General features: G+C 39.9%; 1 protein-coding gene across 1 annotated transcript in view; it reads right to left on the reverse strand.

The window, feature by feature from the left end:
* agbl4 (AGBL carboxypeptidase 4) overlaps positions 1–24,742 on the reverse strand; it is a 281,454-nt gene that overhangs the window by 31,076 nt on the left and 225,636 nt on the right. The window contains exon 7 of the mRNA XM_086161185.1: positions 599–688. Coding sequence (XP_086017311.1) covers positions 599–688 — 90 coding nt within the window. The remainder of the gene's footprint in view (positions 1–598; positions 689–24,742) is intronic.

Consider the following 24,742-nt stretch of genomic DNA (forward strand, 5'->3'; position numbering starts at 1 on the left):
GTTGTAAGATTCATCTTAACTATACAGGAAGATATTCCAAGAGGGATTCATTGATGTGCATTCAACAGACACGGAGATACACAAAACATATGGACTTTGAAAACTCAGTGGAAACAGACCCATTTCATAACCGTCATTAATGGCTGTATGCAGCTAAATGGAGTGCATCCATTAACAGATTGCTGCACACCATTTAGGTGAGCCGACTCTGGGGCTTCAGTGTGGCGAATGCTTTTCCTCGGTCTACACTCGAAAAGAAATATTTGTTATTATGAATAATGAAAATAATCATGAGAATAGCTTTTTTTTAAGGCGCCTTGTTCGACACTCGAGGATACCATACAGACATACACATATACAGGTTTAAAAGAAACAATGACAATAGAAACACAAAAGTGACAGAGGGGTTATAAAGAAAAAAAATAGACTTGCGCTTTCCTTGATTCAACGATTCAAGATTTTTTTTGGATCACAAGATCCATTATAAAACCTTATTCTTGCACTTGTACTTGCTGGCGTAAAGAACATTTGCGCCAGCGGTGTAGCATCTGATTCTCGGTAACTGGAAAGCAGCACTGCCCGGACATTAAAACTTTACCTTGGCAGACAAACGAGGCAGGAGACTCTCCGGGGTGAACGCGAGCGGTGAGAAAGACCAGCTTCTTCTCTCTCTCAGGACTCTGCTGGTCTGTGAGTGAAGACATTTTGTCAAAGAGAGAACGAGACAGTGTTTAATAACCAGAGCTGTTTGTGAACTTGTTCAAAGACATTGTACACACTTGGTCATAGTGTAACCTTCAAAAGTTTGATCACAACTGATCATTCAGAAGTAGATATACATGTATCCCATCATAGTCCGCCACGAGCCGGTGGGTCAGACTGCAAGCTGACCTCGTCATCCCTTTTCAGCCAGACACATATGAATCAAACATCAAACTAACATGCACCACAGAATATTCAATAGGACGGTGAATTATACATCCACGTGGAGGTCTCCTTTGTTGAGTCCAGGGGTCTTTCTTGATGTTTCCCTCCATAGTAATTATATAAGAGTTCAATAGATATATTTGGCATGTCAGCCACATTACCTGTGATTGAGAGCAAAATAAAAATAAATAAATGTTTTACAGCTTTAGTCGAGAACGAGAATTTTCCTCAAGCCAAAGCAATTCACCTTGCAGAACCTAACCTGAATAAATTAACCACAATCACATAATAACAAACCAAAGGCTTGCTGTGGAATGTATTGAATTTCTTCCCATAAAAGGTTATTTTCAGCTCTGATTTTCGATGGATATTTGAAGTGTGACATTTGCTACAATTCTTTACATTTTTGCAAAATAGATCGAATGATATTAAAGCAATGTTTTTTTTTTCTTGTTTTTTTTTTTCTCCATCCTGCCCTCAGAGCCCGGTTGGAAAGCAGAGAGACAAACATTTGGCTGTTTTCTTGGCCGGTGTTTCTCTTCTAATCTGCTGTTTCTAATGGATGAAAGTGATTGTGTGCCTCATTGCTATACACAAACTTAATATCTTATCGATTCCTCCGCATGCTTCTGCTGAGCAGAGAAAATGCAAATTAGCAAAAGCTATGCACCTGTCCCCTTTCCTTAATTCCAATTTAACCCCGGAGCCGTATAATTCTGTGTATTCACGCGCTCAAGAGAGTGCGTGCACGTATATCTTAAGTTGAAAACAAAACCAAAAAAAAAAAAAAAAAAACCTTGTTCCATTTAAGTACTTTCTCTCTGATTTTTCATTTATTTGTATTTTTTATTTTACTCTCGCACTGCCCTTCACAGAGACAAATGGCTTTGCCATTCAGGAGCCTCCGCGGAGCAGGGTGTGCCGTTTGTCGTAAATGTGAGTGCTTGCAGTTTGGACAGCCGCTGGGTGCTCGGTGGCTGTGAAATTCCATCACATAGAAATTCTACTTTGGCCTCGACCCCAGGCCACCAAACAGGTTCCCAACAAAAACACACACACACACATATAGATGCGGACATACACACGCTTCTCAAAAGCTGTGACTGGGAATGAAAACACATATCCAGATATGCACACAGCTTTTCTCCCTGCAGTAAAACCAAGAACCCAGAAAGTTGTGAGTTAAACTCGAGGTGGCCGCCAAGGTCCCGACTATCAGGAATTCAACCATCTTGGCTATGCTACATTTAGTCTCAGTGCTAGTGTGCCCTTGCTGCTTCATCAAAACAATCTCTTCTTCCAGCAGACTCCTGGAGCTTAGAATGGATCCACTTCTTATCCCATATCATTGTGTGTGTATGTGACTATGTCTCCTCGGGGCTCTCAAAAATGCTCCCCACGTAGTTGTTGTGTTTATGTGTCTGTATCTCTGCATTCCTCTGTATCTGGCTGTGCCCAGCCAAGCATTGTTGCGCAAAATTAAGTCCCACAATTCCATAGGCACTCCAATACCCAGAGGAGGCCTGTAGGAAAGCAAGTACCATGGCTTGGCTTTATGTAAAGGAAAATCACGGTTTGGGCTTAGCTGTGTGACACATGTAACATGAGGGTTAGGGTCAAGTCATGGTTGAGCCATTGGAGCGCAGTGGTGCAGCAGCACTTCCTGAACTCAAGGTGTCACTACAGATCAACAAGCAGGCTGCTGCCACTCCAGAGGGGGGACAGAAACAAAAGAGGAAGTCACAGACAGAATACATGGGGAAAACTTGATAACAACAATTTGCAGTGCACTGCAAATGAACTGACATTGTCACAGAAGACATGTGCAGAAACCCCTAATGCCTCGGCAAAAAAACAAAAAACAAAAACAAAAACAAACTGATATTTAGGTATGTATTTAAGCAATATATATATATATATATATATATATATATATATATATATATATATATATATATATATTTAATTTAAACCAATGCAAAAAAAAAAGTACTTGATTAACTATTCTATTAATATAAGTGTCTGTGAAGATTCTCAGTCATCAAGGTCATGGTCAATCATTGTCAATTTTTATCTTGGCAAATGGACTCAGTTTTTCTTCTTGAAGACATATTCTATTCTATTCTATTCTATTCTATTCTATTCTATTCTATTCTAGACATTTACCTTGTTGGCAAATCATTGTTAAAGGAATTAGTCCCCGTTGTGTGTTTTTGAATTCAATATTCAATAGCGTACACTTAGCTGTTCTTAAATAATGTGTGTTTCTCATTTCTATTTTTGTGTTTGTTAGTCTGTAAAGGCGAAGACAAGCTGCAGAAGAAAGTGGATCTTCTGCCCTCTTGTTTTGGAAAAGAAAACATTATGCAATTTTCCCAGGAGTCTGTGCAGCACCAATGTGTTGTTCTTAACTGTGTAACAATAAAACGACTATCAAGAACACACAAACAAACACAGGTAATGAAATATTTTCTGATCATGCAGATGTGTGTGTGCGTGTGTGTGTGTGTGTTTTCTTATTCTAAAGTACATAGATTCCAAGATTCCCAGCATCATTTTTAACAGCTCTTCTGTGCTGCAGCCATTCTTGTGTGGCAGAAAATAGCTACTCCTGAGAGGCTTTGTCTCTCAATCATGAACCTCTCAAACTCCACATCACCACAGTCCTCTGTGGATATGTCACGGCAGCTCAGAGAACATGACCGAAAAAAGCATAGAAATTAAAAGGGGTGGAGAAAGGGACAGAAACAAAGCAAGAGAGGGAAGCAGCACAAGTGAAAGAATGGAGGTGCATACTCGGAAGGTGACGACCAAGTAGGGAGGGAGGTGGGAGCGACAATGAATGAGTGAAAGCAGCAGAAGCAAAATTTATGCTCACACGTCCAAATCAAAATGCTCCGTCAGCATATTTCTCACCTGCCAAAGTCACGCACTGCACTGTGCGGCACATTACCGCTCATTCTCTTTTCGCTTGCCATGAGGAAATAAAAAAATTAAAGGATGTCAAACTATGATCAGCTCTGATAAATATGTAAATTGCTGGAGAGAAGAAAAGTGCCTGTGAAAAACAACATAAATCTAATGGGTACTGAAGGTCACTTCTGACTTTGCTGGTCAGCTCTTTCTGTGACAGCAGCACTGGGAACTTTGGACTCGGTCTCATAAATTGTGACACAATATAATTGACTGAAATCTTCCTCATCACTCCTCTACAGCAAGTGCGGCAGATCCCCTGTCGAGGCCTTTTAAGAATACTTTATTTTAATTACACGCGCTCACCTATATGAATTGGATCTAAAAAAAAATAAACATTAAAATCAAAAAAATGTTAATGAACATAACAAAATATAAAAACGTATGATCTTAAAATACCGCCATTTAAAAATTTTGGCACAGCTGCTGGGGGAACATCATGCGTCAATATTTGCTGATGCCCAGTTTCATCATGTACAAGAAAAACACCAGTCTTACCGGCCAAAGCTTTATGCCACATTATACAACAAGTCTCAGACCAAGGCCACTCTATATCTCCGTCTCCCCACTTTCTCCACCCTGTAGGTTTTAGGCTGTAATAAATTATCCCCACTTTGGCGTGATGGCAACAAGACACGCTTGGCACCCTGCTCAGTGCATCATATCGAGGATGGGTGTGAGCAGTAAATTGTCAGTGGCGGAACAATTTATACGGGAAGCCTTGAGACCAAGTGCAGCACCGTGTACTCCCCCAGCTGGGTGAGTCCCAACAAGCATCAAAGCTGCGTGCCTCCTCGAAGCCCCTTCACCCCCGCCCGCTGATACCTTGTGCCAGCTAAAGGACAAACTGAAAGAGGGGGAAATAAAAAAATTGAGAAACAGAGCGACTGAGAGTGACAGAGCCATGCCATGAAATGTGGAGAGCTCTTCAGTGCTAACAGAAATATGATGCTGTTTTCGACCCAGGAATTGACCGTGTATCTATCTCTGGGAATGTGCGTGTGTGTGTGTTTACGCGCGCGCACATGAGGGTGTTTGCACGTCTCAGATTTATCCATTGCGGTATGGAAGCAGAGGTGCGGCGGAGATCTCCATGCAGACCGATAAAGTTCCCCATATCACTCATAACAAATCTAAAGTACGGAGGAGAGAAGCCGAGATGGAGATGCAGTTAAAGATGGATCCCCGTGAAAACACCGTGAATTGGCATAAAATAGGGCTATTGTCTAGGATCTGAGCTGATGAAGTGGAAGAGAGGATGCTGACTGACAGATGCGAGCACAGAAAGTGAAACAGACACGGGGAGTAGGAGAGAGGAAAAAGGTTCAAAAGAGAAACGGCAAAAATCCAATAAAATATATGTCAACATTTTTAGTGAAAGTCTTCAAAATCTCCTCCCCGCCATAAAAAAAAAAATTTAACGTTGTGTCCCTTCTAAATATTTTCTGCTGTTTCATCCCATCATCAACTCGCTTTGCCACTCCCTCGGCTCCATACCCACCTCCCATTTTCATTTCTCTCTCTCTCTTTTAAGCCATTTTGTATTGGCGCATAGCTGAAGACGGCAATTGAAAGCATAGATGTTGCTGTCCGAGGTGTGTCTTCTTGTATTTTTCTGCGCACGGTGGCGCGTACGTGTGAGCGCGCGCGTTCTCGTACGCGCCTGCAAATGAAAGACAACCCGAGCAGTCTGTGGGAGGGGATCACAACTGCATGACAGGGATGAGATGTAGAGAGAAACAGAGAATAAAGAGAAAGGGAGTGTGATAAAAAAAAAGAGACAGAGAAAAGGGTGGGAGCAGAGGAAACCCTTGAGAAGACAGCATGTAAATACACCAACGGCGGGCCTCTTAAGTGCAGATAAAGAGGCGGCGGGATAAAAAGCTCTGAGCGCTGTGTGATTATGGATCAATTTGCTGCAATCAAGCCCCCTTATGGCTGGTCCCTGTGAAATTGAGAGATTTCTACTCCTCAAGGGCAGTGGTGATGACAGTGGAGGTCATAGACAATGGGGGTGACGGAGGGAGACACACTGATGGAGGCAGGGGAGCACTGGGGGGACGGGGAAGAGGGGGGACGCTCCGTGTTCGTTGGCCATCGGCGTCGTAGCCGAACCGAAGGCCCTTCTAATTATGCTGATGGGGGAAGATGCGGATGGATCTGTGACCGCGAAGCTCACTGTTACCACGGCGGTTCTGTAAGGGTCACATGTGAGTGCGTACTCACGAGAACAAGGGTCTACTTACATGACAGAATTAAGTAAGATTTTAAAATAGGAGCTACGCTACTACAGACACCGGAGGTCCGCTCACGTACTGAATCGGAGAAAGTCTTCCATTATATTTGTGCAATTTGTGCAATATTCAGAACTGTGCAATATTTCATTTCATAACAGCTACACTACAATTTTTCCTTTTATCATACTATTGTGCACTCCTTACCTCACTTGTTACTAAGACACTTATAGTTTTATCACTTGTTTACTGAGACACTTTATAGTTTCACTGAGACACTTTATAGTTTATAGTTTATTTTTATTTCTAATTCTGCCTTTTCTTTCATTATTTATTACTGTTATATTTTCTGTAACTCTGGCACAACAATTTCCTTCGGGATTAATAAAGTTGTTCTTATCTTATCTTATCTTATCTTATTTCTTGGGGCTCGTTTGAAATTCCAGAATTATTTTAATCCATATATATGTTTCATTCAACGATTTTGACTTTGCGCTTCTACTCGACCGTCTTGGCCGCTCTGTGTTTTTGTCACGGAGGCGCCACTCTTATTCATAAGACTTGTGCACTGATTGTCTTCTAAAGTATTTGTTGTGTCATAAATCACGCCGGTGCAGGTCGGCCCTATAATCTCAGCGCAAATTGAGCTGACGCTTTTTTTTTTTTTTAGCATGAACAGCTTTCAAATGTCACACTCGGTTCAACTCGAAAATGCATTTGTCATTCCAACAATAAAAATGTAAACAAGCGAATACAGAGGAAAGAGTGCACACATACACATATCTCACAGAAACACACTGAACAGAAAAAAAGCAATAAAGACTTAAAAAGGCCAACGCGATGTTGTAAAACTGCAGACTGCGTGATTCGAGTTTTTTTTTATTATTAGTTACTACATTCCAGATCACCGTTGGACACTGACACGTCTGTCATCACTGAAGCAAAGGGGAGGAGTTTAATAGCTGGAGATCAATAGTGAAAAATAAGGTTGAGTGAGTGCTGACGCATTTTATATATACTTTTCTGACGAGAAAAATGATCACATTGTCAGCAGGATCAACAAACCAATCAACCAAAGATAATGAAAAAAGTGAAATTCAAATCACCATCGACTGGTGATTTGCTGCGGAACGCTGTGATGTTACTACAAAAAATTGAATCTGGTGCCACGGAGATATTCCGAGTAGATAATGTTATTTATTATTAAAAATGAATTGTGTTTGTCTGAAATACATCACATGCACACGTGACCTCGGGCAAGACAGCGGCGGTAAAATCGTCTGGGGAATGAAGAGCAAAATTTGACTGCTTTTTAGCATTTCCCCTTCACCAATCAATCTAAATTCCAATGTCAAGACGTTTATTAATATGCGGGAAACTTGTGCTATGAACATTATAATTGCGTGCATGGGAACCTTGTTCCCGGATCCGTTCCTCGGGTAGATTGTGTCTAATCATCAGAAACAACAATAACTTCAACTTTATCGGAAGCGGCCTGTATCTCCAGCAGCCACGGTCTCTTTGAGGCTCTTTAACTGTCGCCATTGAGGGTGCGACAGAGATTTGCTAAAATGGAAACAAAGATGGGGCTCTTTCAAATATCAAAAACAATCGGCCCTTTTAGTTACGCGCCTCGCACAAAGACAGAAGTAGCCACTGCTTAGGGTTTTAAGACACTGGACACATGCCTCTCTGAAACCAAGACTTCTCGTCTCATCAATTCAAAACCGACGACAAGAGAGGAGAATATAAAAAGGAGGGATGGCTGGTCTGTGCTCGGCATGATACGGAATCACAGGCAGCCAGTAATAGCCTTTTTTGAAGAATGTGCCACTGAACTTTAAGGGCTGTCTTGCTTGAAAGGACAAGTTACAAATAGGAAGAAAGCAAAAAGGAGAAATGATTTCCCAGGGATCTACTCCTACTGTGCTGCCCTGTTGCTGCTCCACAGCAAGAATGTGTTTGCAAGAGTGTGTGTGTACTGTACGTGACAGCGTATAACGTACCGGAGGAGGAAACGAGAGCGCAGAGCATATGGACGCGCAGACATGGAGAACATCTGCTTGGGAACACCGCGCGGACAAAGAACGCAGATCGCTCTCAAGTGTCATTCAGGCTATTTCTAATAGAGAAGCAATGACCAAATCCGTCTGACGAAAGGAGCAGTCAGACGGAGAAACAGCTAAAGCCGATGTGTAGCTCTTTATTAGTCCATCTCTTCCTCTCTATCAGTAATTTCCAAGACACAATGCAACCAAGGTGAGCTTTAATAACAGCTTTAAGAGCTCCCAGCCATGTCTTTTCACTACATTTTCCTTCCACTTAACTCTGTTTGATTCAGTGTTTCTTTTTATTGTTTTGTTTTACTGCAAGTGGAATTGGCTGCTGATCAACCTCACTTTCTGCGTTTCTCCGCACCACTACTTGTGTACCTCTTGGATACTTGTTTGTGCTTGTCCGAGCCGATGTTTATGCATCTTGTGTTTGTTTGTTCATGTGTGCAACGTGGGTATCAATACAAAGGGAGCGACAATGTCATTCAGCAGTTTAGTAACAGGCCATTACCTTGTTAATATCGGGATAATGGGCGTTCTGCTACTTGAAAACCACAGTCATGCCTCTGCCATTAGCCGCCACTTAGTACTCCTTTCAAATTAACAGACCACTGGGATACAAAACAAAAACAAATAATACCAACAATGTGGATATGTAACCTGCCAAAAACAGAATTTTTCACTGTGCTTTTTTTGGTCACTGCCCTCATTTCATCACTGATAACATGTCTACAGGATCTTGCAAAGGTGAAAAAATCTTGTGAAAATCCAAATTACAGCTTGTGGCCAAGGGTTTTTTTTCTTGATCATCCCTTCCTTTACAACTTCTGGCATTTTTACCCCTGATACCTGCGTGTCTCCTTCAAGAAGCCTCCATTTGTTGTCCTCAGTTGGCTGAGCAGATCTTACATCACCACATTCTGTCTGACATGCAGTTAGTGACACTATTTTTAACAGTGGGCTCCTGGGCTGTGCTGCCTCTTGGACCGGTCTCTTACACTTACTGAACACTTGCCACGTACGCTGCCTTGTCTGAATAAAATCAAATATACTGCTGACAACACGGAATAATTAACGTTTTTGCAACATTAACACATAGAAGCACCCCCGAGGTTTACACTTTTCACATTAGAAAAAAAACAACAAAAAAGAAAAACAGGTGACGTTACAGTGTGATCTGTTGAGAAGAGACACTCGTCACACCAAATTAGGTCCATAAAAATCATTTAGTATAGAAACATGTGTCTCACACACTAACATTTTAAATCAGTGAAAAAAATCAGTGAAATCTCCTATGATAAACTGTTAAACTGAGTTGTTTAAATTGAAAAAAAAAAAAAAAAAAAAAAAAAGAAAAAATAACTAACTAAATCCTTCAGGTCTTTCTAATTCCATGTTCGCATCTCAAAGAAAATCAGCTTTCTGTCAGGCTCAGTTGCTTCTCTGTGAAGTCTGAGAGGAAGTACTTGAAAAGAAGCGCTGGAGTGGAGGCGTAGTCCATTTTGGTGCATCAATCGTTTACACATACTTTGAATTCAGTTGTGAGCGCTTTAGTGATTTCCAAAGCTTTTTTTTTTTTGCGGAATATCAGCTCTTGCAAAGGCAATGCTTTGTGATTCATAGTATCTAGAGGTTCCCTCAGGACTCACCGTGCTCAGAGTTCTGTCACGACTTCGGTTTATTGACCATTCTAACTTTAATGTTGTATTATAATACCTGCAAGTAGCAATACACTTAAAATACATTTGCCCCACTTTTTCAAAAGCGATCAGTTTATGTGGGTATAAAATAAATTTGTTTGCTGCGATCCAAAAAATTACAACCCGGTGAGATGAGAGAAAAATAACACAAACATTTCGAAATAAGTCTGACTGAATCCAGTTTTTAACAATTTACTCCGGAACCAGTGTCCATACCCCTGTGTCTTTCCAACTGTTTCAGTCATTTCAACTTAAAGCGTGATTTTTTTTTCTCTCATATTTTATTTGACTTCCTGTCTTTGTCTGTTTCTGAAGCCTACACCTCATAGCGTGTCATAGCGTGTACCTGTCTCATGTTAGTTCTGATCTTGGTCATATCCTCAGTGTGGACGGCACAATGCTTCGCACTCTGACCTCCAAAAAACAAGGCTGCCGGTTCAAATGCAATGGTGGAGTGGACCCGTCAGGTGCGGACTGCACATGTTCACCCCATGTGTACATGGATTCTCTCTGAGTCCTCCAGACCAAACATTCAATTAGCGTTAATAAAAGATTGAGTGGTTCAATGTCTCCATATGTCGTCCTGTAAATGACTGGCGGTGTATCCTATTCCCCGCCTTGTGCCTGCGATTGCCCAACCCGACAGCCGCCACAGTGGGACCCTCCCCTGCGGTGAATGGCTGGCCTTATTACCCCCTTTGTGTTCTTAAATTATAGATCTGCGCAACATATTAGGGTATATTCCAGTTTTTCCAGTTTTGGGTCCATTCTTTCTTTTTTTACTTTTTGATTTGTGCCACTTTTTGGTAAATAACTCTAAATCTAACAAATCTTTCATCTTGCATTTCTATTCACCGGCTTGCAACAATTGTTAGAATATTTGGTATCCCGAGCGGCACTTAGGGGGTCACTATTGACTTGACCAAGCTGAAAGGAATTTGGCTATTTTGGTGCAAAGGTGTGAGAGAAAGAGAAATAAATGAATAGCGTTTTTTTGTCCCTGTTTGATGGACCCTTAAAATGAAACCGGCAACAATATTCACTTTTATTTACATCTTTAAGAAAACACCATTGACGTTCTGATTGTTGGCCATTAGGAAAGTGTATATTTTTCAAAACTTGTCGGCCTGTGGGTACAGTTGCATTGTAACAAATCTCTTTAAGTACCTTATTGCGGCAAAATTAAACCCATGCAATCTCAAATTTTCATAATAACAGTATTAACAGAATAAAAATAAAAAGACAATTTTATTCTATTATTTCCATGAATGTGAAATCCCCCAAAACACTTGGTTAAATGCCTCCACAGTGAAAAATGATGCATTCAGTAAAAGCATTTCCTAATCTCCCGAAAAGGATTCATTTTTAATCACTTGGTAAAATGGCTTTTTTCTCCCTCTGTGATTAAAGAAAGGTAAAGTCTATGAGTTTCCCATCTCCCTGATCTCTCTGTAAGTTAACTTGAAAGGATTTGAATGTGGTATAACACCTGCTACTAATTCAACTCCCCAAGAAAGCTGACATCAAATGTCTTAGATAACATCGCTGCTTAAATGATGTTTGGAACACTGGAGAAAGTTTATTTTTGGAGGGATTTACAACTCCTATGTGTAATAAAAAAATAAAATAAAAAAAAAAAAACCCGGCTAGGAGTGAAAGACAGTGGAAAGAGAATATGGATTTGAATTTGTATCTATTATATACGGATACATTCTACGAATTTAGGTGGTGTAAATGCAAATGCACGCTTGAATATGTGTGCAGCTCTGAGTAAGCTGAGTAAAATAAGGTTTCTATTTCACAACGTTCACATTGAATTCAATTTAATTCACTTTTCATTCAACTCAGTTTCTTCAATCACAATCAAACTTCTGCGGTTAAAAGTAAATGGGCAGTGAAATGGTAATTGAGCTCATGACTCCTGGTTGTCTTTCTCTACTCCCGTCCCCGATTGGCTCGCTTGATGATACAACGGCGTGCCGGTTGGTTTGGGATTAACATGGTTACTATGACAACATGTCGGCTGAAGAGCTGTGTTGGAATGAATACGTGTGTGTTTCTCTATGCGTATACTTTGTTTGAAGTGGCAGGCCTTTTCAACAGCTTTGATCAGGGAAATGTTTGTAGTGGGGGCAAACCTGGAGAACAAACGGGACTTCAGAGAGATTAGTGATCTGTGGAGTGTGTGTGCGCTCACACACACACACACACACACACACACACATAGACACACACACACACATACCATCTTTCAGTCATGGCTTCTAATAAAATCAGTCATATACAGATTGACATCTCCTTAGATGAAGATGACATTTTATTGCCATTGTGTGATGAAGCTTAGATGAGAAGAAGCCATAACAAGGAGCCATAAATGCCGGCGGACATTTATCTATTCTTTCCTTGTCCTGCCACCATCCCTGCTGATGATGGTTGAAAATAAAAAATAAATAATCCATCAAGTAAACAGAAGTACTGTATGTGTGTGCTGGTGATTGTTACATTTCTGTATGCCGAAGTAGATGACAGGGAAGTGCTTCCTTTAGCCGACGGGGTGTCAAACTCACCCCATTCCGTCATAATATTACGCGTGTGTACGTAAGCAAGGTGGGATGCTAAGAGCATCCTCCTGCCAAAAGCTAATCATAAATCTGGCTGGTGCATTTCAATTTTTGTCAGATTTTGATTGACTTTTTTTTAAATCTCTCTGTCGTAACGCGCAAAAGGACAAGACAAAGATGTGAGCCGGGACTCACGATTTAGACAAATCCAAGTTACTCCTCAAGCAGCTTCCAGTGCAGTGAGACGGCATCGCCGCTTCTCCGAGACGTACAAACACATCACTCTTTTCCCCAGGGTGGGAAGATAAGTGATCGACTAAGGTTGGAAGAGGTGTTATGTCTGTCACTGCATTGAGAAGGTTTGAGTCACAAGTCCGAATCAATGACAACTTGTTTGTCATCTCAGGTCCTACAACTGAGGCATGTGTTAAGTTGTGTCCCCGACTCTCAAGCCAACACGCCCGTACAAACACCTCAGTGTGACAAGTATTTCAGTCCAGCACGTCAGACAGGAGGAAAGTACCATGTAACATTTTCTTTTTAAGTCTTACACAAATAACGCCTCATTCGTAGTTGCCCTAAAAACTGAAATTCACCATTCAACACGGAACGTGTCAGATTGGATTCACTTTACCTGTATCCTCTTAGCTATTTTAGATCGTAATAAAACAAGATATATAAGCACGTCGTCAACGCAACTATAGGTGATTAAAAATTACACAATAAACCGGTTTAGGTAATAAAATAAACTCTTCGAAGATCAATACATGCTGAAGATCAAATTAACTCAGTCTCAACATAAATGACATGGACAGAATAATTACTCTGAGCCGCTTCAAAAGGATGTCTGGTCATTTGAAACCCTTAAGGAGGATATAGAGGAACCATCGAAGAAATGTCAAATTATGTCTACCCTGCAATGACAATAGATCAAGAGCACAGAAACAAACAAAATAGGGAAGATGGAGAAATCTTATAAAATATGCCAACTGACCCTTCTTTTCCCTGCAATTGAATTTTTTTTTTTTTTTTTTTTGATGTGGAGAAGCAGGGAGGCAAGTAGCCTGATCACACCCTCAGAGAAGGGCTCCGAGGGAACAGATTAGAAAATGGTGATGCAATATTAATTGGGGGTGGTGCGTGCCAGGGAGCCCAGGGTTGTCCAGGGTTTGTCTCCCAGAGGAAAGGCTGTCAGGAGCTCGGAGAGACAGGCTAGATGAGTCCCCGACCTTGTCTGTCAGCTGGTGGAGGAGAAAAGGACTTGGAAAGGAGACCCACCCCCTACATCCCACTGACACTCAGATCAACACTCTGCCAGTCTATGGCAAGCCTGCTGGGATACGTCCCGACAACCGCATTTACAGAATGACAGTAAGAGAGACGGATAGATTGAATGCCGTCTCACTCTTACAATCCCATAAAATATGGCAAAATGTCTGTAATTTCAGTGATGCGTTAAAAATCCCTACCTTGAGACTTAGTATGTGAATTCAAAAATATAGTAATACAAATCAAAACTCATATCACCTTTGAAAAAAAGTTGGAAAGAAAGGATATTGAAGTCTTTTTCAGACTTGATGGACAAGCAATTGATTTAGATAATCTTTAGCAATCTGTGTTGAAAGTGAAATATTATACCCAAAGTAAAAAGTAGGGATTTGCAATATAAAGGCCGGGATTTTACCGGTCACAGGTGGTCGAAACATTTCAGATAACCACAAAAACTGTTAGATTGGGTACGGCGATGTTGGATGAAATGATGATGATGATAAGGAAGGTGCTTCAAAGTTTTTGAAGCGTGGAGTGTTTCAAAAGCTCCTTCAAGTTCTGTTTCCTGACTATGGACATAGTAAGATATAATAAGCATGTATTAAAAACATGCATTGTGCTGAAAATGTTCAGTGCAAAATTAATTGCCCCAGGGAAATTTTTGCACAAATGTCTCAATGGACTGGAAATTGTTACTTCAGCAGAGCGCAGTCTAGTAGTCTTGGTAACAGCACAGAAACCAGAACCTCGAGATTCTTCACTTTCATGCTAAGTCTTCTATGACAGAACATTGCGGTTTCTCAGCAAACTCCATGGGTGATAGGAAGTTGGAGCAAAAGCCCAAACCCTGTGTTGTAAATCACCTGATATGTTGCAGGGGTGTATTTTGAATATTCTCATCCCAGTTATAAGATCCCGGCTAAATACATGCAATTTAGCCCAACACATTTAATGGAAGCAACAACAAACAACACAAATGTAGCGGGATATGTTACAAGATATGAACACATGCATATGAACACAAACAAAATTCTTTATTTTGCTTGATAGAGAATTTAATTTTTGTTGTTCCAATTTCAAGGTGTTTGATTTTGTGTCCTTACATGCGTAAACAAAATTTTTAAATTCTAATTAATTTTTTTTGTGTGCCTCGTGTCAAGCTGAAAGATGCCTTCGAATGCAATTAATCTTAAATTGCTTATCAAGACTAAATTTGATATTAAAACTGCTCATGTTTTTTTTTTTACATTTCCATTGAGGCATACTTATTTTGAGCCCCTATTTTGTTTTTCATTTTTGTTAAAGAGAGCACTTCTATAAACATGTGTTTAACATATAAAATGATAACTGAAGCAGAACCAGAAGCTTGACATTGATAAATAGTAATAATGAATAATGAGAAAGGCATCCATAATACCGTATAAAGTGATTGATGAGGATAGCTGACTAATTTCCGAATGTTTAAAATGTATCTCAATCAATTTGCTATTTATTATTAATTTGTTTGATTTGGTCTCGGCATAAAACACATAAAGACAAACATATATGTACACATTTTCAGCACAAATACGACCGTGACCATTTTTTCATAATCACGTATTCTTCTAAATTAAACAACATAAATATACAGACAGATGAAAGCTACCCTCCCTCCCAAAAAAAAAAAAAAAAAAAAAAAAAATTACAGACAGAGCAGACATAACTTTTCATGTTGAATTTTGACCCTTATTTGGATTGTGGCAACAGTCAGAGTGAGTCGACGTGGCAAGTGGAGCATATGGGCGCGAGACACGTGTCATAAGGGGACACAAACCCTGGACACATGTCAACTTCAATTAACCCTCTCCCATCTGCCTGTCTCCCACATTTCTCTCCACAACCAGATCTCAATCAGGTCAAGCGTGGAAATAAAGCCATAAATGCAGGGTGTAACATATAAGGACACACCTTGGCTTAAAAAAACAAAACAAAACAGGGAAACTTTGTTTGTCCTTTTTGTGTCAAATCAAATTCAAATCAGTGCTTTTTTTTCTATTTCTACTCCCCTAAACCATCCCCTGTCAAAACAGATCCACCATATTAAATTATCAATGCTATCGACTTCAATAATTTAGGTAACCCAGAAGTGTGGTATGCTCACGGTGTCATGAAATTCCCTGACATACTTTAAGTCTCCCTCCCGAGAGCTTCTCTTAGTTACCCCGCTCTGCAAACTCACCGCTGCTGTCAGAAAGGTTGACAACAGACCGTGAATGTAGAATAGGAACACTTGCGATAGTTCATGCATGAACATACTGTTCACTCTGCATGTACGGCGAAGTAGTGAGCAGAAGGATACCGTCGGACCTAAGTTTCAAAACAACTCCAACAGATTAATCAAAATGATATAATTGGCAGCTATTTTGCTGGTCCTCCCATGCAGAGGGCTGCTGATATGGAAGCTTGAGACAAGGTGACGGGTGGAACGTCACAACATGAAGCTATTTCCTGAATTCTGACAAATGAGACCCTGGCTGTGCTCTGGAGCTGGCAGCTCCCAATGAAAGACTGCATCAATCCGGTTGGCTTTCGTGCGCCACCTGTCACATTGCTGCACATTTCCCCTCCACTTGTGGTGTCTCCCCACACACACAAACACACACGTGCATGCACACGCACACATGAAAAAGAAAGCATGTAAACAGGAATTATGTGTCACATCCGAGCCACAACTCAATGTTCCTGTGCTACGTTTCTCACAAGTCTTTTCTCATATGCCCCAACACCTTGTGTCGGATCCCTTCCTCTGATTTTCCCACCGCTTGTCTCCCCTCTTCAACCCCATTTGAGATCAACACCTAGCTGTGTGCAGGTGCAAGGCTGCTGGCAAACTGTCAGCTTGAGTCTGCTTTACTTTAACACACACACACATACACCCACCGCTCGGATCCAAGCACAAGCACTTCCCACTCTGCGAATTGGTCTCCGTGCAGCAAGATCACACTCTTCCCGCCAATACATAAAGGAAAACTAAAAGCAATGGTGCTCAAAGGTTGGAACACACCGCCAGTGGGAAAGAGAAAAGAAAAATAGAAAGTGCACTCTGGAGAAAAGAGAATATTAATTATTTAACGAAATTAAGACTTTAGCTACACCTTTGAACTGGGCTACAACGAAGCCCTGAAGCCAGAAGACGCATTGAAACGGAGTACTCTGTTGTACATAACTTGTAAAACAAGGAAGGCTTAAATGTGGAATTTGTCAGTCCTGGATCTTTAAACATCTTCGTGCATTCCTGCAGACTGACGGGCCACCCGCTGTCACATGTATACTTAGGTTTTTTTTTGGAATCGCAATGTTAACAAACAACAGCATGCATCTAACTTGCACATCACTTCCTCCACTGGAAAGACTTTGTGTTGTTAGACATTTGCACTTCTTTATGTAAGTGTGCACATGCATTGTGCAACTGTTTCTTTCATTTGCTTGTGTTTGGTCTGATATCAATGTATAATATTTTAAAAAAAGGTACCAATGTAAATTGCAAAAATGATCAAATTATGGAGTGTGAGCCTCTCTGTCAGGGATAAGAATTGTGGTATATATATTTATATATGTTTAGGGAAAATATTTTACTTAATTTATGACTGATAATGCAAAGGAGAAAGGTATTTATGTATTGTGTTATTCATGTTCTTAACACACACACACACACACACACACACACACACACACACACACACACATAAATCTCTCCACTGAAATTGTGAGTATAGCCTTAATAGATAACATTTACATTAAGATTGATATCACCTTTACTGAAAATTAAAATACCAAAGATTAAAGATGTGCAGATGAAGTGATAATGTACCAGCTGAAAGGGCAATTAGGTATAATAAATGACCCCCCGTGTATCAGACACACACCCATACAAACACACACATGTATAGGCCTTGTGTTGACCTCCAGAGCTGTGAACATGGAGACGTTGTCAGTCTGTATGGCCCAGGGTCAAATGACAGTTCTAAACAAGACTCTCATTAACACCACGCCATTATCAGAGCGCTATATTCTCTCCCTCTGTCTCATTCACACTCTCTTTCTCCATCTCTCCGTCCGTCTCTCCCCTTGTCTTGGTCTCTCTATTTATCTGTTTGTGTTTCCTGTGTGTGTTTTAGTCATGGATTACGAGTCCCAGTTGACATTGAGAAAGTCAGACAATAGTCAATTCAATCAATCATCATCTTCCTTCGTTAATAATTTACTGCTGCCGAACAAATGTCACCAAATGTGATCTATGACTTTACTCGTCAGATTGGTTGATATTGTTTCTTGTCTACCATAATATGTTTAATAACACTGACTGGTAATCATTGTTTAATAAAGTGATGATAAAATAAATGAATATACATATGATTCTGTCCCACTAGAGGGATCATTGCCTTGGACAATATGACATAATATGTGATTTAGACATTTTAAATGTGTTGTTTATTGTGATAGTTTATCAGGAGAAACCTCATAAATGTCAATTATTTTCATGATCTTTATCAGAGTAATAATAACAACTATACCACACTAATAACTCAACTTTGGGTGCTGAATTAGCACTGAAATATTCTTCATATTCAAGATCATTATCTTCAATTTGGTGGTGACCAAACACTCATAAAAAACAAGGAATTAAAGATGGATTAAGTCCTTTCTCTTTTAAGCAAAGGATAAGTTATGGTTCATGAAAAAGAGCCATTCTCGTCAACTTGACTTGAGATATAAGTGGGATCTCTTTCAAGTAAAGCTTATTATTATTTAAATACCACCTCTAGCTGTTATTCAAACCGAGTTATATTTTTGAAGGCGACAACTTTAATAACATTTTAAGATTGCTATTACTCAATTCTGGCCGCTGAATAAAAACTAATCCAGATGAAAATATACAAAGCATTGACTGTCTTGCTTAACTTTGTGTAAATAGAAACATTTACACATTTAAGCAGTCATAGTTCTTAGTTTTTTGTTTATTACTCATAATTCTACACTGAATAAAACACTATTAAAATTTTACAATTGGAGATATCAATGATTAAACCTTTAATCGGACACACCCCGTCTTTAGTAACTATTAATTTATAAATTACGTTTTTACATTTTAATATATGTAGTCTGTGGTGGATAGTAATGAGCTAATACAAAATCCTCTGCGAGTCGTTCAATCAATAACACCTCAATGCAAGATTAATTACGTCTTGCGTTACCTGGTAAACATCAGTGTGTAAAAGCAGGCAATGTCAAGTTTAAAATCTGTACTTTCTACCTTTATAAACAAAAGGCATCTCTCAGGGTTTGATGTTGGATACAATCATTTTTACAATCAACATCACATATAATTTCTTTAATAGAATGTTTTGAAATATTGTTGAACCTGGTATGAACCTGTTTTGCACAAGTTTATAGATAGTGTAATAGGGATTCATATAAAAACATGCACCTGCTGACACAAAGAAGCTCCCGCAAGTCTGTAAATGTCACTCGTCTCTCATTTTATTCGTGACAATACCTGTACTCTATACCGCTGTCTTCTTTATAAAAAGGTTTGCTCGCTCTCTCCGGCTGCTAGGATGAAATTAGGTTAGTATTTATTTATCTACAGAGCCTATATAAACAATACATCAATGTTCATTACTTCACCTTTACACCTCATGCCAGGACCTTATTGAAGCTGCTCCCTGAAATGGATTTCAGTTCATTTTCCAAGGGACAGTTCTGAACTTGGAAAGATTGCTTTTAGTTTTTGTACTCAACATCCAATAAGATACAGGGTAATTTAAATCTGCGGACCACAATGACCTTGGGAGACTTAAAATGACAGTTACAAGTCTTCATTTTTAAAGTTTAACCAAGTATATTGTCAAGCTCTAAATATCTAATGATGATGATGATAGTAATGAAAATAACATGAATTAATGACTATTATCATTATTGAATGCACCCTTCCGGTGTTTTCTGAAGAGGATAAATCCAGGTTTCACCAGTTACGCAAAAAATGTTTATAATTGTTTTTACAATTGCTTAAAACTTGTGATCTTAGATCTCCGGCGAACACATACACTCAAGTTCATTCCCCAGCTGGAGGAAATGACGGATAGTGTTAAATTAGGAGCCTAAGCAGAGCATTCAAGGCTGTAATGTTGGAGTGACCTGGAGGCTGACAGAAAAGCAATAATAATGGATCACTGTGAATATCAGATCAAGGTGATGACTTTGTTGATCATTAGAGCATCAAACAGCTTGGAATTGTGCAAAATAAAAAAAATAAAATAAAATAAAAAAAAAAATCCCTGCAAAATGAAATAAGGTATTGCTGTGAGACTGGCGAGTGGTTACGTTCATGTGATCTTAATACCGACCCATGCTGTGTGTACAGGCATGTAGTGAATACTTGAGAGCATGACTCTCGGTGTGTGTGTGTGTGTGTGTGTGGGGTGACACAGAGTACATATATACTGTGTGTATGTGCCTTTGCTGGCAGGGTTTTGCTGGAAATGGTATGATTTAACACATATAATCGATTATTCTCCAACAGAGAAAAGATTTATCCTTATCGCTCAATCTACTTCACACTCTGCCTTCCTCTGTCAGAAGAAAGAGACCACAACACTCCAGCTTTGTTGGAGTCTCTCTCTTCTCAGCCTGATTCATTATGCCTGTTTATCTGGCTCAACGTTTTCATCTAAATAAAAAGGCTGTTTAAATGACCAGCCGTACAACATAAAAAGAGAAACTAAATTATTCTTTTTTTTTTTTTTTTTCACACTGGGCTTCATTTGTCTCCTCTCTACCTCAGGCTCCTCATCATTTTCAGTCTCCATAATCTGGAGGGATGGATAATAAAAATGTGCAGAAAAGAATCAAAACACAGAATGAACTATTAATCTTTAATTACAAGGTAACGCTAATCTCTTTAAAGGATAACAAGACAATTGAACTAAGGTGTGCTATTTTTTTTTCGAGGAAAATTCAGTAAGATAAACAAAACTTACAACAAATAGGAACATAGCTTCAAGAACCACTGGGCACAAACTTTGTTTCAAAACGAACCCCGCAATTAAAAGGACAAATTCAAAGCTACATCAAATAACAACATCAAGCTAAAAGTGGGACCTCCAGGATACGTCGGCCTAAAGAAAAAGGTAAATACTTGAACATTACCATTGAACAGTTAGTACACGGCAAAACAGTGTTTGTCCCCTGAGCCCCAAGTGATGAAGACAGAAAGTTGTGATCCCCATTATTCCTGGAGACGATTAAAGCCTATTACCTTTGGCCATGCACAGCATCCTTATTTCCATTTCATTTAAAAAGCGTATTAATGACTTTTAGATTGTCCTTAACTATGGGCAAAGCATCTCACTCCTTCACTGTCTGTAAGTGCGGTATATCAGCACCGACACCGGATTTATAAATGCAATATGTTTCGGGAGGAACCTCTGTGAATTTTGTTTTTACCGGCTTACTTTTCCCATGAGGGGGAGCCACCACAGGGGAGGCTTCATGCACAGGGAACCCTAGCTGAGAAGCGACCAATCTTTTGCGCACCTTTAACTCGCAGGTCGACCAGATTGACCGTATTATTGAAAAAGCTGCATAGCATGTCTTCTAATTTGAGAAAAAGAGGATTCTATGTTCCCTTCCGCTTCTTTCCGGTGGCATTGACCTGTTGCCACACCTTCGCCACTTATCACCTCTCTTCCCATCTTGCTCCATCTTTGCCGCTCCATCTAAACAATTGACTACGGTTCTATGAACTCAGTAACCTGGATGATTACTTAAACAGCCCCTTCAATATTAGTACAAATATATGTATCTTATTTGAATTTATCCCTGTTTCAATTGCACATTAATGCAAAAAAAAAAGGGGGGGGGTTGGAGGTGAGTTGAGCGTCTTTGGTATTGGTTCGAACTTGTATATCTCATGATTTTAGCTCCTCTTATTGTAGTTGATATTAGTGATTTCATCATTCATTATAGTTTCCCCAAGAATAAACTCTACATATTGGATATTTGGTCCACCGTGATAGGAATCACATGTCAGGTTTATCTGATGGGTGAGTGGCAGTGTGCCGGACGGTCCTGAGGCAGTGCTAGAAAGCACCACTATTGATATTACTGATCTGTTTGCATGATAAAAGACCATTCTCCAAATTCTGATTTCCTAGCGCAGCTCATGCTCATTGCCCTCTAATAAATAAAACTCAGATCTTAACTTTAAAATTACAAATGAGTCTGTACATTGGTACCTTTCATGGATCATGTGTTGACATCAATACAGTCACATGCAAAGCTTGCATGAATCAAAACCCACTCCTGACATCCCATTAATCATGGAGGTGAACAGATCTTATCAGACACAGATTGATTGCCCTTGAAATCTAACAGAATTGCTTAGCTTGTAACAACCTTTATTTACTACATTAAATTATCATTAAAATGCTATTAGTGCAATTAATTGATTTCCATTTTAAATAACATAACCAGGATGAGCAGAGCGCAGTGGGCGTGGGGGAGCGAGACGGCGACGGGGCGAAGAAAACGGCGGCGGCGGGAAATAAAAAGGGTCCTGGAAGAAGCCGGAGGAGGGAAAAGAAAAGGGGAGAGGTGAGTCGGGAAGCGGAGGAGAGACGAGAGCATTGGGAGGTGAATATTAAACAGCTGTAGTGATTGTGTTGGTACCGTAGAATGGCACTGTGACAGTGACATTGGCTGCCATTGATAGCCCCTGCCATGGTGATTCAGTGGAACCTGCTTCATTTGGCCCATAATTAGCTTAAATGCTCAGAGAATGAAAATTCATCATCTCTTTGAATCTTGTTAATTGGGGGAGCTGTCTGCATTAATAGAGGGCATTTGAAAGCTCTGCGTTTATGTGTGTGAGTGTGTATCTATCTCGGGTACTTAAACACACACACACACACATATATGCAAAAGCACAGTCTTGCATCCACATAGGGGGCTCAAGGATTCCAAACATTACACATTTTTATCACTGAAGCGGCCAAACAAGCTTCTTTAAATTGATAAGGAGCTCTGAATAATGCTGGCAGCAAACAGACATTTAACATCCACTGTGGAGACATACCTCCATATCTTATCATACACTTTATTGAAAATGTAGCTGAATGGGTTACGGGGCAGGCAAAAAAAAAAGAGTGAGATATGTAAAGAGCAAGGGAAGAAAAGACACTTTATAATTGATTGGTGGTTTATCAGCACCTGTGACAATGGAAAATTAGTCAGCATACAACTTTGTTTTGAAAGCGTGTAGTCACTTTTCCGACATCGCAGAAGAGAAGGGAATTATTCCAAAGACAATATGTGATCCCATGGCATTTAAGGTCTTGCAAAACTTTTTACACAGATGTTTATCACGAGCCAAATGATGTAAATTAATATGCAAATCACTCAGAACAGAACTACTAATTAGGAAAATCAAAAATAACTAAAAGAGCACTTAGGGACTAAAGACCTATATCAACTTTAGCTCTAGACAATGAATAGAATAGTCAATGTTTTTCCTCTATTTCGTATCACACACGAGGCCCATTCTCTGCCCTCCTACCAACTCAGTTATCGCTGTTAGGTTAAGACAAACCAGCAGACCAAATGACAAATGCCTAAATCCCAGAAGTGGACATTTCATTTAAATAATCCACACACAGTTGCGGGAATAGCAAGAAAATGATAATCATCACATGAATGTGACCACTTAGCTTTGAATGAAAGTTATAGTCTTAGACATGTAGAGGACAAATATGGATGAAAATGAAATGTATGATATTAATCAGGAATGAACAATAATCAGCTACTATATATATGCACACACACACACACACTGCATTTTAGGGTTCAGCAGTCAGCAGAGCGGAGTGAGGAGCTGGGTGTGTTCCTTATAGCGTCTAGGGTGGGAGAGGTTAACGGCAGCAGTGATTGCCGCCAGTCGCTGCAGCACGCAGTTTGGAAAAAAAAAAAAAAAAGAAGAAAGAGTAAAGTCTATTTATTCCCTTGCAGTGATGGTGAAACCAAAGCAACTTGACAGTGTGCAATATTGAGCGAGCCTGAAAAAACTAATAAAGACCTGCGTGATAGGGTGAGATATTTTGTAAGGTGCCAGTGTTCCATTTAGTTTAGTTTAGCCCAGGCGGCTGCGTTATATGGAATGTCTGTCATATTTAATAATAAAACATGACATTGGTCTTCCTGTGTCTCTTTGTCTGTGTGTATGTCCTTGGGTGTTCGTCTTTTACAGCTTCTGGAAACATCAAACCTTGTTACTCTTAGGTAACGCATGCACTCTGCAAAGTCTCTGTAAACCTCCATATCCGGATAACAACCCTACTATTCTGTTTTCACATTCAAAACAGTAACAAGGGCGTATAAAGAATGTATTAATGCCACCTATTACGTGGCGTCACAGTGTACACTGTCTACCTGACAAGTAAAGCTGAACGAGATGAATCGGACGAAATTCCAAGAAGTTCCTAAAAACAGTTAAATGACCATATTCATTAGGTGGTGTGTGTGTGACATCAATACGTCTCCCTCCATACTGCAGGGTGGGTGGAGGACACAGTGTTTATGCGACAGACTGCAGAGCCAAGCCCAGTATGGACCGGCCCTGCCCAGCCCAACTCGTCCCAGCTGGCACTAATCCATCATCAGCACCACTAAATCAATGTGCTGCCAATAAGACCAGCCGGCAATACATTACAGGCATGTGGCAGGCTTTAGCAATAATGACATTGAGAAGTCCCTAGGGCTGTAGGAAAAGGTGGTCGCGTGACACAGTTGCTTACACATGCAATAATATATGGAAATGTATCAGAGCCGGGAGGGGGAGGAAGAAGAAAAAAAAAAAAAAAAAAAAAAAAGTGGGAAGATGGGAGAGAGAAGAGCTCAGGAAATGGCCATGACAGTGACCGCTTCCTTTGAATTTCCAATGCAGACTCCCAAACCGATTGATATTTGCTTATTATTCAAGCTTGTCCACA

Source organism: Fistularia commersonii, chromosome 16 (genome assembly GCF_037954325.1).
Source record: "Fistularia commersonii isolate RoL2024-O1a breed Wild chromosome 16, RoL_Fcom_v1.0, whole genome shotgun sequence".
In the NCBI taxonomy this organism is placed as follows: domain Eukaryota; kingdom Metazoa; phylum Chordata; class Actinopteri; order Syngnathiformes; family Fistulariidae; genus Fistularia; species Fistularia commersonii.